The sequence below is a fragment of the Lampris incognitus genome, chromosome 1 (genome assembly GCF_029633865.1).
Source record: "Lampris incognitus isolate fLamInc1 chromosome 1, fLamInc1.hap2, whole genome shotgun sequence".
In the NCBI taxonomy this organism is placed as follows: Eukaryota; Metazoa; Chordata; class Actinopteri; order Lampriformes; family Lampridae; genus Lampris; species Lampris incognitus.
In genome coordinates, this window is record NC_079211.1 from 99,287,011 (window position 1) to 99,308,300 (window position 21,290).

The 21,290-nt window shown below is 43.1% G+C and overlaps 1 protein-coding gene across 1 annotated transcript in view; it reads right to left on the reverse strand.

Moving 5' to 3' along the window:
* The window catches only part of LOC130125546 (dmX-like protein 1), a 99,789-nt gene that overhangs the window by 13,343 nt on the left and 65,156 nt on the right, over positions 1-21,290 (reverse strand). The window contains exons 32-42 of the mRNA XM_056295134.1: positions 19,820-19,896; positions 16,869-16,990; positions 15,192-15,449; positions 14,328-14,545; positions 13,401-13,546; positions 13,041-13,126; positions 12,416-12,617; positions 5,929-6,046; positions 2,636-2,722; positions 1,731-1,852; positions 85-232 (exon numbers count right to left, since the gene is read on the reverse strand). Coding sequence (XP_056151109.1) covers positions 85-232; positions 1,731-1,852; positions 2,636-2,722; positions 5,929-6,046; positions 12,416-12,617; positions 13,041-13,126; positions 13,401-13,546; positions 14,328-14,545; positions 15,192-15,449; positions 16,869-16,990; positions 19,820-19,896 — 1,584 coding nt within the window. The remainder of the gene's footprint in view (positions 1-84; positions 233-1,730; positions 1,853-2,635; positions 2,723-5,928; positions 6,047-12,415; positions 12,618-13,040; positions 13,127-13,400; positions 13,547-14,327; positions 14,546-15,191; positions 15,450-16,868; positions 16,991-19,819; positions 19,897-21,290) is intronic.

Consider the following 21,290-nt stretch of genomic DNA (forward strand, 5'->3'; position numbering starts at 1 on the left):
GAGAACATTCACAGACATTCAAGTAGTTAGATTTGTTGCTACGGATCTTCTTGATTTTGAGAGCTATTTTGGCGAGGGGCTCACCACAGCTGCTCCCCTGCCTGTCTGCAGGCCTCCTAGCCATGGCATGTTGATGGGCGTGCCGGGGCTACTGTGGGTGTAGGGTGTGGTACCGTGGAGGGTGCCAAAGTCATCGCGTGCATGGACCACCAGGAAATCATCGCCACCACTACTGAGGAGAGAAAGAAATATGAAGTTAGGATGGAAGTGAGGGTGGCAACCAACTCAGCAGAAAAAAGACAACGCCCCATTAACAGGAAGGTGTCAGGTTTGAGCCCAGCTAAAGTCAAACTCACTCCCTACTTGCGCACTCATTGTAAGTGTCTTTAGATAAGTGCACTGGCAAATATGTTTAAAGTGTTAATGCATTGATGGACTTTTCATATTTAGGAAATGTTAGAGATTGCAAAGGACAACAATTTTAAAGAAGTTGGAAAATCTGATTTATGGATTCAACTTCCATTTTTTTATTATGTACATTTTCTAAAAAGAGAAAGACAATAATAATAACAACAACAACCACTTTGCCACTGGAGGCAGGGCTCCAGACTAACCTTTTACATTGGTCGCACTGGTGCACCTGACTTTTTTTTTTTAGGTGCACCAGCACATAATTTAATTGCACCCAATATTTTTCACTGCACCCTTTGGCCCCACAATAACACATTTTTAGACTACGGTTACCTCTGCTGATGATTTCGGGTCTGGGTGGAGCTTTTTAGGACCGTGGACAGGTGTAACGAGCACCGCAGCATTTTTCTTGATGAAAAAATACTCATTTTGAATTACCGGTATGTTTTAAGGTTGTGATGTTGATGGAGAAGAAGTACAGGACACGGTCTAATACATACCTTATTTTTTCCCACCCGCGTTCCGTGAAGACCCGCCCAACTTTGCCTCTGATTGGCTAGTACTCGTTGCCTTTGTTGGCTAGATTGGTTAGGTTTAGGCATGAGGAGTGAGATGGGTAAGGTAAGAATATCAAGGTCAGCACCAACCAGAGGCAGAGAAGGATGCAGGAAGATGTCTTCGTAAAATGTGGGTGGAAAAAAAAAAAGCCAAACACACAGAAACACACTTGCTAAATTTCAGGCACACTGGTGCAACCAATGAAAATGTTTAATCACACTTGACAGATTTTTGGTCGCACCCTGGAGCCCTGACTGGAGGAACAAAAGGGCACAGTGAGTGAGTGAATGATTTAAGCAATATAAGATGCGTCTCCTGGTCAGAGGAATCATCTTTACCCAAAAAGGATGACACTGAGTCTGACAAGGCAGCGGATTTGACCTTGGCATTGGGTGCATTAGTTGCCGAAATTACAATGACAATATACTATCAGTATAAGGATAAAGATGGGTGTAGACAGAAGGTGCCCTCGCTTGCAGACACAATCACACCAAGTTTCAGCAAAGGTACACATAGAAACATAATTCAGAGCACACACACTATAAACACACCTAACAAAAACAATTATAAAAACCCACTTCAACATGTTATAATACACAATATGTTGTTTTGAGTGTGTAAAGTTGAGAAGGCAGTTTGATAATGCTCATCCTTTGGCCTCAGCACGCACGCACGCACGTACGCACGCACAAGCACACACACACACACACACACACACACACACGAACACTTGCAGACCAAGCATGGCCTGGCCCTCTTACCCTTTGGCTTCTGCCTCAGCATCATCATCAATCCATGTCAAGATCTGTGTGGCCAAGATGGATGACACATCCAGCTCCTGAATGTCATGGGTGGACGCCATGACTAAACAATTACGATTTGCCTGGGAACCCCAACAGAGACAAGGAGGAAGAGGAGAAGGAAGAACAGGAAAAGATGGGAGAGCAGTATAAACAAGAGGAGATGTGAAAAAAGATACACACATTACAACAAAGAAACTATTTTATATGATAATGTAAGATGTAGATATCATGGCAGAGAGAGAAAGAACAGAAGGGAAAAAGAAAGCGTCTCATCCTCCATTGAGCCTATGGCTATTGAGTCATTCAACTCTGTGCAATTAATAATGACCTGAGGAATGCCTCCCCTCTGATGGCTGGTAGGGGAGGCTGGCATTGCTGCCTTCCCAAAAAGAAGCTCTATACCCGACTAAGATACAGACCAACCAGCACAACTGTGCTATCCTTTCCTTTCTTAAACAAGGACAGCTTAGGTTGAGCAACATCAACAAAAGCAAGTAAACATCATTGCTTTGCTCAGCAGACACGAAACCTGTTGGGATTTACAACCTGAAAAAAAAAAGTTTGCTGGAGTGAAAAGGGAAAAAAAGTTCTCCTTTGAAGGTGCGACTCACAGCTGTGCAGTAAATAGTTAATGTGAGATTACTTATTTTTTTATTTGAGGTTAAAAGAGCCAGCCTCGATAGAGTGCTTGTTTTTAAAGCACTTCTTTTTGCTGGCAGTCTATACTGGTAACTGTCGAGCCCTTAGTGTAGGGTCTATTGGCCACACATTTGACCCGTTAACATTAACCCCAAATTTAAACTGGATGGTTCACAGGTGAGGTAAACACTGTTACTTGTTTTCTATGTGTAAGCAAGCTGTACCTTATTGATGGCAAAGGCTGTGATGATATCAGATTCTTTGTGGATGATGCGTGCCTTTCCACCAGGGTACCCTAGATCTGCCTCGATCTGCAGGAGGGCAAACACACACACACACACACACACACACACACACACACACACACACACACACACACACACACACACACACACACACACACAGCACTTTCAAAGATCAATACAGTTGAAACCCATCCAAACATTTCTTCACAACAAATGATAGTCCTAATATCTGATACATTTCCTGTCGCCTAACAGCTAGTAAATTACCTGACATGACCCACAATATGAGATGATGAATAAATAAATGTCTGACTATCTTCCTGCTAAGGCAACACCACAAAAGAGGTACAGCTCAGTCCACGACTGTTATTTGTTAGCACCTCTCTGTGCATTAGGCATATAATGCAAGTGTGATTATACCCATGTATTGCATCAAGAGTTAGTGGAGGGTATTTGCAGTGCATCAGATCACTCTGTTACTCTACAGCAGCTTCGTTAGTGCAACTGACCAAGAACAACCCCTCAGCAAGGAGCACAAGCACACTCTGCACCATAGAAATCCTATGGGATGTGTGCAGCAGCAGATTAGACTGCAGTCATGTATAATGTATAGGAATGTTACATTCTGATGCAGAAGTTATTCAAAATGAGTGATGCCTCCTTTGAGAATGAGATTGAATTAAAGTCTTTACCCCGCTTATTCAAGGGGAAAGATCATGTCTTTGTCAGATGGAATGAAGTCACACCCGACTTATGGAAGTCTAAATATGGTGGTTTGCCATTTTCACACAGCACATAATCCCTGTGGGATGTGGATTCACTGCGACAGTGTTGGGCCCATTAATCACAAGCTATTCAGCTTCATAGCATGTCCTCTGAGAGACTGGGTTAATTAACACAGAGCCAAATAGAGGAACCATAATGTGACGACTTGGATAGAGTGCACTAGAGGATTAACAAATTTCTATGAAACATCAGCATGCATTGTAAGATTTGTGGTTCAGTATTGCATGAATATTCAGATGTAGAAATCTAAGATTCATATCAAAAATCAACATGAACATACCGAATTCATGACCCATGTGGCACTGGCATGCCATTCTGTCAAAAAGATCATTTTAAATGTCTCTTAGATTGCATGACTCAGGGCTTATCTGCCATTCCATTGGAGCAAATAAAACCCATGTTAGTTTATTCCCATTATACACTGATGAGCCAGAACATTATGACCACTCACACGTGAACCAAATAAGGTGGATCATCTCCAGACGAGGGCACGTGTCAAGGTCTGGGTCGATTAGATGAGAAGCAAACAATCACTTCTCATAGTCAACGTGTTGGCTGCAGGAGAAATGGGCAGGATTAAAGACCTGAGCGACTCCGACAAGGGATAAATCGGTATGGCCAGACGACTAGCTCAGAGCATCTCCGAAACGGCAAGGCTTGTGGGGTTCCCCCCGGTCAGAAGTGGAGAATACCTACTGACAATGGTCCGAGGAGGGACAAACCACAAACTGGTGACAGGGTGTTGGGCACCCAAGGCTCATCAATGCGTGAGGGCAACAAAGGCTTTCCCTTCTGGCCTGAACCCACAGAAGGTCTACTGTGGCACAAGTCACAGAAAATTTTACTGATGGTTATGGGAGGAATGTGTCACAACACACAGTACATCGCAACCTGCTGCGTAGCTGCAGACTGGTTAGAATGCCCATGATGACCAGCATCAAAAGCACCTACATTGTTTATGCGAGCATCGGAACTGGAGCTTGGAGCAGTGGAAGGTCACCTGGTCCGATGAATCCTGTTTTCTTTTCGATCACATGGGGAAGTGATGGCACCAGGATGAACTGTGGGAAGACAACAAGCCGGTGGAGGGAGTGTGATGCACTGGGCAATGTTCTACTGGGAAACCCTGGGTCTGGCAATTCATGTGGATGTCAATTTGACACGTGTCACCTATCTAAACATCGCTGCAGACCAGGTACACCCCTTCATGGCAATGGTATTCCCTGATGGCAGTGACCTCTTTCAGCAGGATAAGGAACTCTGCCACACTGCACATACTGTTCGGGAATGGTTTGAGGAACATGATGAAGTATTCAAGGTGTTGCCCTGACCACCAAGTTCTCCAGATCTCTATCCGATTCAGCATCTGAGGGATGTGCTACAAGTTGGCTCCACCTCACAAATTACAGGACTTGGAAGGATTTGCTGCTAATGTTTATTTGGTGCCAGATGCCACAGGAAAACCTTCAGAGGTCTTGCACAGTCTTGGCGGGTCGACGCTGCTTTGGCAGCACACGGCTGACCAACAGCATATTAGGGAGGTGGTCATAATGTTTTGGTTCAGTGTTATTAACCTACTGTATACTTTGCACCAGTCGCACTAAAGCATTGTGATATGTATGTCAAAAGGAATTACACCATTCAAACAGAATACCAGTTTGTTACATTATTCTTCTTGATTAAACATTAAGCTATTTTCTGAAAGATATAAGCATAATGAATTATTGTAAACGCCATGAGCTCTCGAAAAAAACCATGCCGCTTTTTTGGATGTTTTAGGTGGTTCACAAGCCAGCGAGGTGCTAAATACAACACTAAAAAAAGACTGAAATGGGAAAAACAGCAGGGCTGTTATTCAACAGTCACAGCACCCACCACACACTGCTCTTTTGCTCACGTACCACCCGCAATTTCCATCCCACCAACCACCAGTAGCCACAACAGATCCAAAGCAGCAGTACCTGATTTGCTCCCGTCTCGTCCGTCCCTGAACATTTCACATTGTCAGTCTGGTCCTGAACCGACTTTAATTATTAGAGACGCACCATAGTGCAAAAAGGCATACACACACACACGCACGCAGACAAAAAAATACACACACAAAACAACAACGGATGTGCCATGCAGTCAAACACACACACAGAGATTGCATTATTGGGCTGTTAATCAAACAAGGTGGCATTAATTAACAATGGCATTATTTGAACAAAATGAAGGCATTATGGTGCAGGTAGAAGGACAGTGTGAATACAGTACATGTGGTTGGCATGCAGAACAAGAAAGCACAAATGCACCAACTGGGATTGAGGGACGATAACACATTTTGTTGGTCCTGAGTACTGTGATGAGATTTTGATAAACATTATATAACGGGAAAAGGGTTTGCTTTTAAGTGGCGGTAAAGGGCGTGTGTTACAGAGTGCTGTGGTTATGCTCTAGGACGAGACAGTTCATGCAGTTGGGAGGAACAGTATTAAGCCCCGTACCTCATTCTGGTCCCGTTTCTTAGTAAAGATGTTTCTAATGAAGGTCTCTTGTACCTGCTCCTGCTTAACCAGGTACTGCCACAAACGCTTTACTGGCAGTGCTGTATGGTGGCTAGACCTGGAAGGATGAAGAAGATCTTGTTTTTCCAATGCTCACTCTTCTTTTATTAGCAATTTAATGAAACATGAATTGTTTCAAGAGTCAAACCTTCTCTCTTCAGCAAGGATGTGTGCCATTTGGGCTGTTATGAATGTGCCACATATCAATTGCTTAGGGCAAAACACGTCGACTGCACACAATCTTTGTTCATCCAACAAAAGTAATTCTTAGGGAAAGAGCTGTGTGGAAGGCTGCAGCAGGTCACTTTGGTTTAAGCACACTACATTACTTAACATTTGTCTCGAGGTCTGAGGACTGAAGGGTAAATCTGAAGGCAAGATGTGATTACAATTAAATATAAAGCTATAGCTTCTGTCTATGAAACGTTCTAGTGAAAAAAAAAAAGAAGAAGCCATGTCTATAAAGGCACTGTGGGAGCAAAACAAGTGTAGAAACTCAGTGATATTAAATCACAAAACATTGAATCAGTTCATCTGGACACAATGTTTACTGGGAGAAACATTTCATCACTCATCTAAGTGACCTCTTCAGTCTCAACTGACTGCAGGTATCCTCACCCCTATAAACAGCACAGTTGCAAAAATGACCAAACCAGCGATCAGTTTCATATGCAAATTGGCATGACCATTGACTAGAGTTACAATGGCCATGGTACTATTCACAGAGAGTTGGGGATTAGTTGCAATCACAGCATTGGAAGATGGTGACAGATGTACTCTTAGCCCCCCGGTTCAGGGATCGTTGTTCCCTCTTCACATAAATGACCTCTTTGACTCCCTGTTCAAACCAGCATTCCTCCCCATCAAGGATGTGCACATCCTCATCCTTGAAAGAGTAGCCACTGGCCTGTAGATGGGTGTAGACTGCAGATTCCTGGCCTGACGTGTAAGCTCTCCTGTGTTGTGCCATCCACTTGGCCAGTATCTGTTTGGTTTCCCTGACGTACAAGTAACGGCAATCCTCCTGGCACTTAACAGTGTACACTATATTGCTCTGTTTGTGCCGGGGGACACGATCCTTGGGGTGGACCAATTTCTTGGCGTAGAGTATTTTGGGGTTTGAAAGACACTGACCCGGTTTATACTTGGTTTTAAAATGTGTTTTGGGCGCTAGGATCACAAGTGGACAGTGAGATACATCGCCATTTATATCCGTGTCTATCATGCGTCTCCAAATGTGTCTTGCTGACCACTTGTGATCAGATTTCATTACCCCGAAGAAGATGATTTCATTACTTTCTACGTTACTTCTGCTACAAGGTCAAAGGGCCTCAGTCAAGTGCCACATTTGCCGACTAGTTGTGAAAACAACAGCTAATGTTTGAAGATGTTTCAAGCACTAATATACATGTACGGACTATTGCAACTGTTGAGATTGACAGGACAAAGTCATTTGTACTCCAACCACGTACACTCTCCTCTCTCTCCATTTTTTCGAAAGTTGGCACGCTATTACCAAAACAACCACCACATCCTGGAGTGATGACGTATTTTCCTGTTACGTCCTTATCGGGGCCGCATCAGGATGCATTAGCATTTACACTACAAAAGACATGTGGTCAAATGCGTCCCAGACCACCTTGGCAAGTGGTTTGAGTAACCGGTTCACAAAACGTTTTGGTGGTCGTTTACACTTGTATTTAGCGCTGTCCACTTGTGATCCGATCGCAAAAAAAATGCATTTTAAAACCAAGTGTAAACGGCGTGACCGAGACGCGGTGTTTTGAAAAATACACATCTCAACTCTTGCGACACTCCCGCCACATACGGAGTCACCGCTTAGACAGCTGTTGTCCTTCTCCTCTCTTTGATCGTCCGGTGCACTGTTTGAGCATCTTCCTGGCTTTGACAAACGCCCAGTTAGGATAACATAGGGTTATGAATATAACCAATATTCCCTGAAGGAGAGGAACGAAGTACAGCACATATTGTATGGGATATAACGCCCTCTTGAGTCTGGCTGAAGACACTTCCATTCACGCCTGAAAGGCAAATGATGCATGGTGATGCATGGTGGCCTGGTCCCACCCCCTAAGCTATATAGCATCGTCACCAGCAGCACCCCTGTTCATCACACTGCTTTTCACCGAGCTCTCCCTGCGAAGCGGGGCGAATGAGTGTTATACCTTGTTCCTCTCCTTCGGGGAATAGTGGTTATATTTATAACCCTTAATTCCCTTTCAGTCGATTCACTCGGTACAACACATATTGTATGGGGCACATATTCATGCCCTGCAGAGCAGGAACGAACCAACCCACTGGGTTCAAAGAATGTAGACCCAGCAGAGATCACAGAGTGAGCCACTGAAGGGGCCACTACATCTAAATGATAAAACTGCACAAAAGTGTGTGGAGTGGGCGTCCGGGTAGCATAGCAGTTTATTCTGTTGGCTACCAACACGGGGATCGTACTTCCGTCATTCTTCCGAATGACGGAAGCTAAGCAGGTATGGGCTTGGCTAGTACTCGGATGGGAGACCTCCTGGGAAAACTGAGTTCCTGCTGGTAGTGGTGTTGGTGGACCAGTAGGGGGCAGTATTCCCCGGACCCTCATTTAAAAAAAATAATTAAAAAAATCCCAAAGTCCAAGCGCAATGACATGGACACTGTGCTTTAGGAGACGCTGTCCTTTGGATGAGACGTTAAATCGACGTCCTGACTCATTGTGGTCATTAAAGATGCCATGATACTTATTGCAAAGAGTAGGGGGTCCCCCGGTGTCCTGGAAAAATTCCCAACCTGTCTCTATCCATCTGGCCACCTCATCACCCCCCCATTTAATTGGCTCAATGATTCCTCCCTCTGTACCTCAATTTGATGGGTGGTGAGCATTGTAGTGCAAAATGGCTGCCTTGCATCACCCAGGTGGGTGCTACATATTAATGGTGTTGGAGGTGAGTTTCCTCCTTCAATGTGAAGCGCTTTGGATATCTAGATAAAGCGCTATATAAATGTAATCCGTTATTACCAACCTTTCTGTCTCTCCGAGGGAGGAACCACCTGAATCGCTCCTTTCTTGATTAAAGAGTTTATCTCTTCTCTTAGCACTGTCACTGACTGTCCGCTCACTTGGGTTTGTACCACTGATGAGAAGTGAGGAGGGCGCATTTAGAACTGCAAACGGTATGCCACCATATTGGTGCGTAATGGTGAGTTCGCCAGCTATCTGAGGGGACATGGCGCCCTCTTGTGGACCAACCAGGAATAAAGAACAGTCCACATACTTCACATACAGGTGGCAGTATTATAGGCAGAGGCATGGGTGCGCTGTGGGTTCCCCAGTTTCACCGATAGTGGCCAAATTGTATATGGAGGAAGTGGAAAAGAGGGCCCTGACGTCCTATCCAGGGACACCATCTAGCCGTTGGTTCAGATTTATGGACAACACCTGGGTTAAAATTAAATCTCAGGACGTACCGCATTTCACCGACCACAATAACTCGGTGAACAACCACATCAAGTTCACCAGGGAGGATGTGAAAAATGACAGGTTAGCCTTGTGAAATTGCAATTGGTGATGGGAGACATTTGATTGTTTATGGTTACCGTAAACCAACACATGTTGATCAGTACTTAAGGCTTGACTCTCATCATCCACTGGAGCATAAACAAGGAGTCAATCAGGATGCTGTACCATGGAGCTGACAACATCCCCACCGACACAGCAGCCAGGGAAGGGCAGAAATCCCACATTAAACAGGCCCTGGTTAAGTGTGGTTATCCTAAATGGGCATTTGTCACAGCCAGGAAAACATCCAAACGGTGCACCAGACAATCGAATAGAGAAGGACAACAGCTGTCTAAGCGTAAACCAGTGGTGTTATCGTATGTGGCGGGAGTGTCAGAACAGTTTCTAAACACCACGTCTCAGCTGATTTCAAACCCCAAAACACTCTTCGCCAGAAAATGGTCTACCCCAAGGATCATGTCCCCTGGCACAAACACAGCAATATAGTGTACGCTGTTAAGTGCCGGGAGGATTGCTGTTTCTTGTACATTGGTGAAACCAAACAAGACACTGTCTAAGAGGATGGCACAATGCAGGAGAGCTAATTCATCAGGCCAGGACTCCGCAGTCTACACCCATCTATAGAGCAGTGGCCACTCCTTCAAGGATGAGGATGTGCACATCCTTGATAGGGAAGAACGCTGGTTTGAACGAGGAGTCAAAGAGGCCATCTATGTGAAGAGGGAACGACCATCCCTGAACCAAGAGGGGTGTGTGTGCTAAGAGTACATCTGTCGCCATCTTACAATGCTGTGATTGCAACTATTTCCTAATCCTGTGAATAGTACATATGCCCATTGTAACTCTAGTTAATGGTCACGCCAATTTGCATATGAAACCAATTGCTGACTCCATCATTATGCCACTGTGCTGTTTATAAGGGTGGGGATACCTGCAATCAGATGAACTGATTCAACTTTCTCCAATTTCCTTACCTGGATTATTGAACATGCATAAAGTCAGTGATATTAAAGGTTCACACCAAGCGATTTATCAGGCCAAAAAAGATTGTATTTAAAAAATGAATATATAAGGTATACTTGCAGCAGAATAACATGAAAACGTTTTGTAGGTTTAGAATAAACTAGAATAAAATATAGCGTGGGGCCCCGTCATGGAAGCAGTCATGTTCACCGCCGTGCATCACCCAGGTGGGTGTTACACATTGGTGGTGGTTGAAGCGAGTTACCCCCTTCAATGTGAAGCGCTTTGGGTGTCTAGAAAAGTGCTATTAAAGTATAATGGATACTATTATTATTATATGTTCCGACCATATGACCAGAAGCGCTTACTCGCCATAGAAGAGCTTTGTGCCACTGCCACCATTTAGGCACATTCTTTGTCTACTCAGTGCAATTTAAGCATGCAGGATCATCAATATACCTTACTGGCAGACAGAACGAGGGGTTGTCTAAAACAATTAGGCCTAAATGAGCAATAAAAAAAAAAGTCAAGAGAAATCTTGGAGACCAACAACAGCAAGAAAATGAGGGTGTGGCCTTCTCAAGATGAACAGCACTGAAAATGGGCAAAGGATTTCCAAGTGATGCTGAAGTTGCTTGTTTTCGGTTGGACAGGTAACTAACCGAATTAATCAGTTTTGTTCAACCCCAAGTCTGTACCGGCTGCATTCTTCTCATGAGTCATTACTTCTTATGGGTCAAATACTGCATTTGAGTGGAAGCGACAGTTTACTTGAGTTGTTGCATCTTGTAGAGAGGCTCAGCTGCACCTACACCAACAGGTGTCAGTGGAATACAAGAACCATGTCATATTGGCTGTTTTAGAAGGCAACAGCGAACCTTCAGGGAAAATCTATAGCGAAATCGCTTAGTGGACCTTTAAAGCTAATTAAATTGGGGCAACACATACAAAACAAACACTGATCCAATTTTCATCCTTCAAAAAAGAGCCTTGAGAATTGTAAACAAAACCACTTCCAGACAGCCTACAAACCCACTCTTTATCAAACTGAAAGCATTAAAATTTAAGGATTTGTTTGACTTCAAAACAATTCAAATCATGTACAGAGTAAAAAAAATCAGCAGTTACCAAACAGTGTTCAAAAGTTGTTCCAAACAAGGGAAAGTAAACATGATCTCAGAGGAATATGTATATTCAAAAACAATTAGTGAGGACAAATGCAAAACTTCATTGTATAACCATCAAAGGAGTTCATCTATGGAAGAACTGTAGAAAAGAAATGAAGATGTGTACATCCACAAGTAAGTTTTAACAACCCCTTAAAAATACCATATTGAACAGATATAGGCTGGATGAACAAAGAAGTGGAGGTGACATGATACATGATGTGTAAGGTGCCTTGTTTGACTTGTGCTCTTTTGTTTATTTTGATTTCTATGCATTGGCATTTCTTTTCTTTTTTTCACTTTTGTTTTCAAATTTTTGTTTTGTTTTGATTTGATTGATAATGTATAAGAAAGGAGTAGGACCAGAAACAGTCTTTACTTCATCCTACGCCCTTTTCGAACATGAACTAGTTAGTACTTGTGTTGTTATAGAGAGTTTGCAAAATATGTTCACTGTCATTTCCATTTGTTCTTGTATTCCTGCCTATATATTTTTTGTTATTTTAACATGTTCAAAATAAAATCAATATCAATATAAAGTTAATTTATTTTCAGTTTAATCAATTCTAAATGTAATCAAACATTTCCAGTTCATTTCATAATGATAAATCGTGGCCCCGTAGAGTCAATTATTACTCAATAAACAGCTGTAATTTATTGAGTGGACATACATAAGAACAGTAAATGACCCAAATCAGTATTCTAAAGAAAGATTTCTAATTTTTTGATTGGTTTGGATGTCAGCAGACCGCAAACCTCTGGTCTGTACCTGAATGGTGTGTTGGATGGTTCAAATAGGGCCTTGTGCCTGAGGATGGCAGGGCCTTGGGTGGCTGTGTCATCCTGAGGGTGAGTGGAGATATACTTGGGAGGGGGACCACCAAAGATCTCCAGTCGTTTCTGCAGTACCTGCTCCCAGCGCTGCAGCGTCTTCAGCACACCGTGGCACAGAGGAGAGCCAACAGGGAGATCTGGACACAGAGAGCCACACAAGGGTTGTGGAATATTAACTGAGCTTTCATGCTGTCAATGTGAACGTGTGTCTGACCTTTTACATGTCTTAAAAAGTGCAAGAAGCCCTGACAATGTATGAACTTCGTTTAGCTCAAACAACAGAAGCTAGAGAAGCCTGAAGAATTAAGCTTAGGGCTTGTCGCAACTACAGTTATCGCTCTAAAATACAGTCCACTTCAACTGTTACAGCTCTTTTACTCAATTTCACCAATGATCGGCTTCACATGCAAACAATTCCAACCATTCACACCTGGAGGTAGCAGCTGGTCTGAAACTAGACATGACTTAATGAGTTGCGTCTGATAATGGCATCAGGATAAGAGGCACCACTTGTCTAAGTAGCAAGTAAAAGGCAGAATGAAGTGTAGCACCAAATTTACCCATTAAGTCATATCCTGCCATAGGGTAGAAGGACTTGAGGTTTGCAAGCACCATTTGAACCATTGCAAGACGCATCAGACACCAACTGTAAAGACAGACAGAAAATGTCATACAGCGTATGTTTAATGAGTCACTTTGAACAAGTGTCCACCGAATGACAGTGCACATTTTTAGTAAAAGTGTCTTCATTTTGTATCAAACCATAACCTCTTGCGGCATAAGTATAATACTTTGAGGTGACATGGGCATGGCTGTGAGGCTTCTAATTTACTCCACATTTTCTCTCAGCAGTTATCATGGTTTACAACAATACTGTGAGATCCCTCTGTTGTTCAGTCACTTAAAGAGCATGGCTGTACCTGTAGGAGTTGTAATTAGAATGCTCTCTTAGTGGGGAGTTTGGGTTGAACGCATCTTCGTACTCTTCATCATCATCTTCATCTTGGCTGCCCTGGCTCTCCTCGGAGTCATACTCGACCCTGTTTTCTGATGGGGGCAGGATTGGCTACAGGAGGAACAGGAACAATGGCACCAACTCAAAGGCAGAACAACATTATGGACACTGGCAGTAACCTGGGGATTTACTTAGAGGGTATTGGTAATTTTGCTGGTTCACAACACTTGAAACTGATAGTAATGAGGCCTCTAGTTGGTCAAAAAACATTCCTAATGCTCAAACAATTGCCAGCCACATTGAGAATAACTCACAGGTGTTGTATATTTTTTTAGGGAGTTGTTCCTTATCTGATGCGAGGGTCTAAGGACAGGATGTTATATTGTTGTAAAGCCCACTGAGGCAAATTTGTAATTTGTGATAATGGGCTGTACAAATTGAAAAGACTTGACTATTACCGCTACAAGTTCTTTGTTTTAACATCTGGAAATCTAGACCGGTTTGTAAAATATAGCTAGTTCAATAAACGTAATTGAGATATGTTGGACTCTCTTTCTCCAGAAGAGACATTTTACAACAGCCTGTTTTGACTGTAAGTGTATATCAGACATTTTCAAATTCAATATTTTAACAAAAATGCATTTTCAGCACTCATATTTTTAAATTGTAAACTCACACATATAAAAACATGGTAACCAAGACAGATGAAACATCAAGATTTACATATTATCAGGTAACCCATTATTGTGTTTTAAGCAAGTGCATTGAGCTCCAGTACAGGACACTGTGAAACAGATATTCAAGTAAAAAAAATGAATGGAAAGGAAACAAAATGAAAACAGTACTTTTCAAGCATTCTTGGGGCATACAAGGTTAAATTATTTCGGGTTACCTTGGCAATGAAATAGTCCCAAATGCTAAGTTCTGGAGGGACAAAACGCTCTTTAAAGGTGGAAGGTTCTTCCTGTTCTGCTACTGGTCTGGGACTGGCTGGGCTGGATGGCCCCTCCTTATCCCTCTCTTGCCCCGCCTCCTCCCTGGAGCTACTGCGTGATGTCAGCAGCCTGAAACGCCTCGACTTCCTATCTGAGCCATCATTGGCCGGGGAGGCTGGAGTGGTCACATAAGATGTTCCTTAAGTTACATTATAGACCTGACAGCTGCACCCACCATTTATGATCTCACACATTTCAAAGCCTCTCATATGGAAGAACCTCAAAATTAAAAACCATTTTCTCAAATTCCCACGGTTAATTTCTGTTACTGACAACAGCATCAAAAAGTATTTTCAAAATGAAAGTATATTTCTGAGTATCGGAAGGCTTGTCAAGAAATTAAAACTTGGTTTGTTTACAGACAAGCAATATACTAAAACCTGGTCTGCTCATAGTCAGATAATCTACTAACACTTGATTTGTTTACAGTCATGTAATCTTCTAAAACTTGTTTTTACACAATGATGTAATCTCCTAAAACTTGGTTTGTTACAGTAGTTACAGCAAAGTTACATCATGCTCTCTTTGCCTGCCATAGGAAACAGAATGACAGAAAGAGTGAAGACGACAGGAACCCACTGGCAGGTTGCTGAGTTTTTCTAAGTCATGCAGCGACTGATGGACTCAGAACAACAGGACTTCCACTAAACTGATTAGGCTGATCTAGCTGGACTGCTGGGTAATCTCCAACAACAAAAGAGCATACATGCAGACAGATAGCAGTTGAGACAGCAACACGGACAAAAAGGACCCCTACTGACCTGGTGGGGGTGACTTGGTGGGAGTGTTGAATTTCTTTATGATGGAAGTCCGGGCACCTCCGCCAAACACAGCCACCCACAGCTTGCTGTTCAATGGGTGGGAGACAATGTGGTACAGCTCATTGCTGGAGTGGGTGGCCAGGCCATGAACAAATAAGCTGAGGAAAACAGCAGTCAGGGTCTCACAGAGCAGCACACCTAAGCCCGGCTGGTTCTCCTCACCTGCTGAGCTCAACAAGCGGATTAAGGAAGCAATACCTGGTGAGAAGGACAAGAAGCCGGGAATAATGGGGAGATGAAAAAGGGAGAAGGGGAATGTAGCAAAGGGAAGGAAAGAGAGATGAAGCCATGGAAAGAAGGCAGCGGAAAAGAGAGGTAACGGAGGGAGAAGGTGGGGTAGATGTGGGGAGCAGTGAAGGAGGGGGGGAAAGAAGCAGCGATGAGTTTCTGAGGCTTTTTGAAATATACTAAATAACATTAAAATATTAATCTCAGCAGCTGAGTAGCCTGGATCTTATGGCGCTACACAGATTAACACCACCCGCCAGTGACATTGGCAGCAATTTGAAAAATATCCAATGATCCTCTAAAATGAATCACTGTTTACGAGGCAAGAGGCAATTTACCATTAACTCCAGCCAAATTAAACAGTTACAGCAGTGCATTCCTTCTGTCTTGATCTCCCTACTGCCTGTCAGAACCTCGTTTTAATTGGGGTTGTGACTGGTGCAGATTTAACCAGACATTACATTTTGTTTTGTGAAGAACTGTTTTCAGAGAGTCCCGGGAATTTGAAAAGAATGTTGCTGTTATTTGTTTGTTAGGGTGGCAATGGGGTCTTTAATCTAGTTCTGTAACACATTCATGATGCAATGTTTCTTCCTACAATGAAAAAAAATTGTTCACAGCTACAAACCATCTGCCATAACTTTACATGCATCTTCTTTATCTTTAGCTCAGCTAATTTCGATATTCTTCAGGACTAAAATAATGCATCTTGTAAATCTTTGAGATTTTGTACATTTTTTTTTTCCAGAATGGATTAGGTTCTATTAATAATAGGTTGATGGGGGCGTCCAGGTAGCGTAGCGGTCTATTCCGTTGCCTATAAACACGGGGATCGCCGGATCGAATCCCGTGTTACCTCTGGCTTGGTCGGGCATCCCTACAGACACAATTGGCCGTGTCTGCGGGTGGGAAGCCAGATGTGGATATGTGTCCTGGTCACTGCACTAGTGCCTCCTCTGGTTGATCGGGGCGCCTGTTCGAGGGAGGAGGGGGAACTGGGAGGAATAGCGTGATCCTCCCATGCACTACGTCCCCCTGGCAAAACTCCTCACTGTCAGGTGAAAAGCAGCGGCTGGCAGCTCCACATGTATCGGAAGAGACATGTGGTAGTCTGTAGCCTTCCCTGGCGTGACAGTGGGGGTGGAGCAGCGACCGGGACAGCTCAGAAGAGTGGGGTAATTAGCCGAATACAATTGGGGAGAAAAAAATGGGGGGTTGATGAATAATTTCTGGAACGATGAGAGTTGGATTTATTGCTGGTGGATGTTTTGGTTCTTGGGTTCATGACAAGAGCATGGGTATGTTTTAACAAGCTCGGGTTACACAGCAAGAGACCCTGCTGAGCTGTGTAGTGCTGACTGCCATTCATTACCAAGCCGTGTCATTTACCTGGCCACTGTGCAGGAGAGGTGTTTGGGAAGACGTTCTCCTCTATGCTGAGTGCCTTGACTGGCTGCTTCTGAGACAGCAACACACTTTGGTAGATGATCCCCGTGAACTGGTTCACATGGCTTTGGGAGATGCATGAGGTAAAACAAAGCACACGCACACAATCACAGGTGAAGGCATCCGCAGACACACGCAAAGTCAGCAGGACGGCATGAAGGAAAACAGCTACATTAAACACGACACACCACACTAAAAAGTGGAAACCTAAAAATGAGGTTGGGTGGTGTAAATATATAATGTCAGACACTGGAAATGTTTTAACTTTGTTCTGAATACCATGCAATTTTTTTCACTGAGAAATGGAAAGAAGCACCTTCAAGTTTTGCTCCGCCAGCACATGCAAAACAAATGGGCTCCACAGCAACACACTTTAACCGTCTAGTTATAGCGAAAAAATTCAGCATGTTTTCAAAATAAAGTGGCAGAGCAATATTTTCTGCATCCAGGGCCTTTTCAACATACAAAAACTGAATTTGCAAGGTCAGAGAATGGGTTAAAAATCGCTTATCACAGGGAATACAAAATGTTTAATGTCTCAGGGACTCTATTGCATTTCCTTCTAACATCTAATGAGTCCGTCTTTAATCGATTGCCTCCACATCAGAGGGAATTCAGAAGACAAGAGGAATATCATCCAGAAGGGTGAGCCGCCACTTCGGTGCTTCCTGCACTTCTTGTTTCAAACGCAGTTGTCAAACTCACACCGTCTCTCCACTGACAAGACACCCGGAGAGTAAAGGCAACCCTTCCATGCTTTTTGGGCTTTACGTAGATGAACCTGCTAACCGACGCATGTTCTCATAACTGTCAGTTAAATCAAGCAGAAGCTCACCTGAGAACGGAGAGCGAGAGAAGGAGCAGGACACGCGTCGCAACGCTGTCAATTCAACTCAAATATCCGACCTAAGCAACCTACAGGATTAGAATTTCTAAAAATTTCTACTCAGTGTGTCTGAGTGAAATCTGCACACATCAGAAGAAAACCTGCAAGCAAAGTTTCATCAAGCCTCTGTATAAACTCACCAAGTGCTTATAACATAATTACCATAACAAAGATGGTGTTACATTAGAAACAGCCTAGCTCTGCTAATGTACTAAGACTGTTCAGCTCCCAATGGTACACGATGGGTGGCCTTGGGTATGAGTATTTGTATGTGTGTATTTGTGTGTGTGTGTTTATCCAAGTATGTGTGGTGGTGTGTTTATAGCGAGTTGATTAAGCAGCATGCAAAAAACGACAATCAATCACATCTCTTTGTGTGAGCTTCGAAATGCCAGACGGAGTGCAGACTCTACACAGCCATCTCCCCTGTTTGCCAGTCAGTCTGAGGGAAGTGGACCTATTAGGTCACTCAACTAGAATAATGAAGAAGCTTTTTCTCCACCCTTCTAAAACCTTTCCCTTTCCCTGTGACATATATTTCAGTGTCGCAAAGCAATTCCATTTTTGGGGTCACTGCACTGTGGCTTTTAAGTTCACAATGCGGTCAAGCACAAGTTAAACGGATTCTGTGGTGCAACAAGCGCTCCAGCAGAGCTGTCACACAAATTCATACAAGTGGCATGGATGTAACACAAATGTTTGAAATCTGGCAAACGGTTCACAACACCATTCCAGAAGCATGCCAAGCGAAACAACAAGGACCTGAACGCTAAGGCGCTTTTTGCGAAACTAAGCTTAAGATGAGTTTAAAAGAACATTTGTGACCAAACACCATGGAACCAGGCCCATTTGGCTCTACAGGAACCATATTACAGATCAAAAAGTTGAACTGAACTGTATCTTTTTGCTGCATTAATGAGTCAAAACAAACTGTCTTGTTGAACCTTTATCAAATACATAATTTTAACATCTTTTTTATATTATTTTTATTTTGATATACTTTAATGATCCCCGTTGGAAGATTATGCTCTGCATTTAACCCATCCTAGCCATGTAGGTAGGAGCAGTGGGCAGTCGCTGTGCAGCGCCCGGGGACCAACTCTAGTTCGTCTTGCCATGCCTCGGTCAGGGGCACAGACAGGAGTATTAACTCTAACATGCATGTCTTTTTGATGGTGGGGGAAACCGGAGCACCCAGAGAAAACCCACCGCAAACACAGGGAGAACATGTAAAACTACACACAGAGGACGACCTGGGATGACCCCAAGGTTGGACAGCCTGAGGTTCGAACCCAGGATCTTCTTGCTGTGAGGCGACAGCGCTAACCACTGCGCCACCCAAAGTCTTGAAACCAAACACCAATAACCTATGGGGGGGGGGGGTCTATGCAAAAAACACTGTTTTTGACCTCAGCATAACATCTGTAGTTTCTAGCGTACGACTGCATGTGTGTGCATACCCATGAACAGTTGGGCTCTCATGATATAGTCTATAGCAGTTCCCATAACAATGTCCTTTATGACCAGTTACCATTCACTTAGCATCATTGGTCTGAAATGGTAGTAGACATGCACAAATTGAAACTGAGTGACCAAAGTTAGTGTGATTGTTTTCTGTTTTAATATAGTTGTGAAAATTTAAAAATTACCTGTTTACAAACAAAAACAAAGTGAAGCCTATGGTACACATGACCTATAATACTTAGCGAGTGACAGTGAATACATAATCCACGGGAAACTACTACTGGTGCATGCCTATGATGGAACATTTTTGGAAGTTGATTTGCTGGAAAAAAGATAAAAAATGAATCATCGCTTAGTATTGATTTTAGAAATATTAAGAATTAGACACTGCGGCCCAGAAGGTTTGTAGCCTGAAAAGAATCTGTAAACTTAGTATGTGCAGATGATAATAATAAACTCCAGATGTAAAAAAAGGGACATATCCTTTTAAATATTGATCACCAGTGTAAATTCTAAAAAATTAGTTGCTAGCTTAGGTATTTACCTGTAGTTGTGCCCATCACAAAGACATTGATAGATGCAGGCAGAGAGGGAGGCAGCCAAGGTGTGCATCACATAGACCTAAAAGAACACAGAGGGTCACATAAACAAATGACTTGACAAATAAACACGGTCAAACCCAATATGGAACTAGAGGAGTGCACTCAGTAGAGTGCAGATCTTCACCAGGCGAACATATTACCCCTTCGCCGGTGTTCACACTTGGCGACACACCACCCCTTTTTTTGCCTAGCGGGAGAACGCTAGGCAAACGCGGACAGAAACACCAGTGTTTTCCTGCCATAAGACTTTTGCGCAGCGCACATGTCGACTGAACAGGAAATATGGGGGAAAAAAACAAGTTGTTAATATGCAGCCCTCAAGCTAAAAAAAATCTAATTCAAAATATTTTGCCTGTTAGTCTGTAGATGCGCAGCCTAGGTGGAACCTTGCACAAAAGCCACCAATGGATTACATTTCATAATAATAACGGACTACATTTATACAGGTGGTTCCTGTCTCGGAACTACAAAAAGGTTGGTAATAATAATGGACTACATTTATATAGCCCTTTATCTAGACACCCAAAGCGCTTCACATTGAAGGGGGTTATCTCACCTCAATCACCACCAATGTGTAGCACCACCTAGATGATGCACAGCAGCCATTTTGTGCTGGAATGCTCACCACAAATCACCTTGAGGTGGAGAGGGAGGAATCATTGAGCCAATTAAATGGGGGGATGATTAGGTGGCCAGATGGAAGGAGCCAGGTTGGGAATTTTGCCAGGACCACCAAGGGACCCCTACTCTTTTGTGATAAGTGCCATGGGAACTTTAATAACCACAGTGAGTCAGGACCTTGGTTTAACGTCTTATCCGAAGGACGGCATCTCCTACAGCACAGTGTTCCCGTCACTGCACTGGGGCATTGGGATTTTTTTTTTTTAATATTAGGACCAGAGGGAAGACTGCCCTCTACTGGCCCATCAACACCACTTCCAGCAGCAACTTAGTTTTCCCATCCAAGTAGTAACCACGCCAATACCTGCTTAGCTTCCATCATTCGGCTGAGCCAGGGTATATGTTGGTACGGCTGACATGAAATGACAGAGATCAGGCTATGATAACTTTAAAGCCCTCATTAAAATACTTCAAATGTGTATAACTGTCATGGTTTTCATGATATAAAATGAATCAAGGTGAATAGCTGCTTTGCTGCTTGACTTTCATTCATTCTGAAGCAATAAAACATTAAGAAAAGACTTCAAATGTGTTTAACCATCATGGTTTTCATGATATAAAATGAATCAAGGCCAATGGCTGGTCTGCTGATAGACTTTCATTCATAAGACAATGGTTCAAAAAAAACATAGCTCAGCCATGGGAAATGTTTTATTGTAGCTACTGAGATGATTTCAGCTGTGGCCGTGATTAATTCCTACACTTGAAATTGTATTTTTATAACGTAGTTTT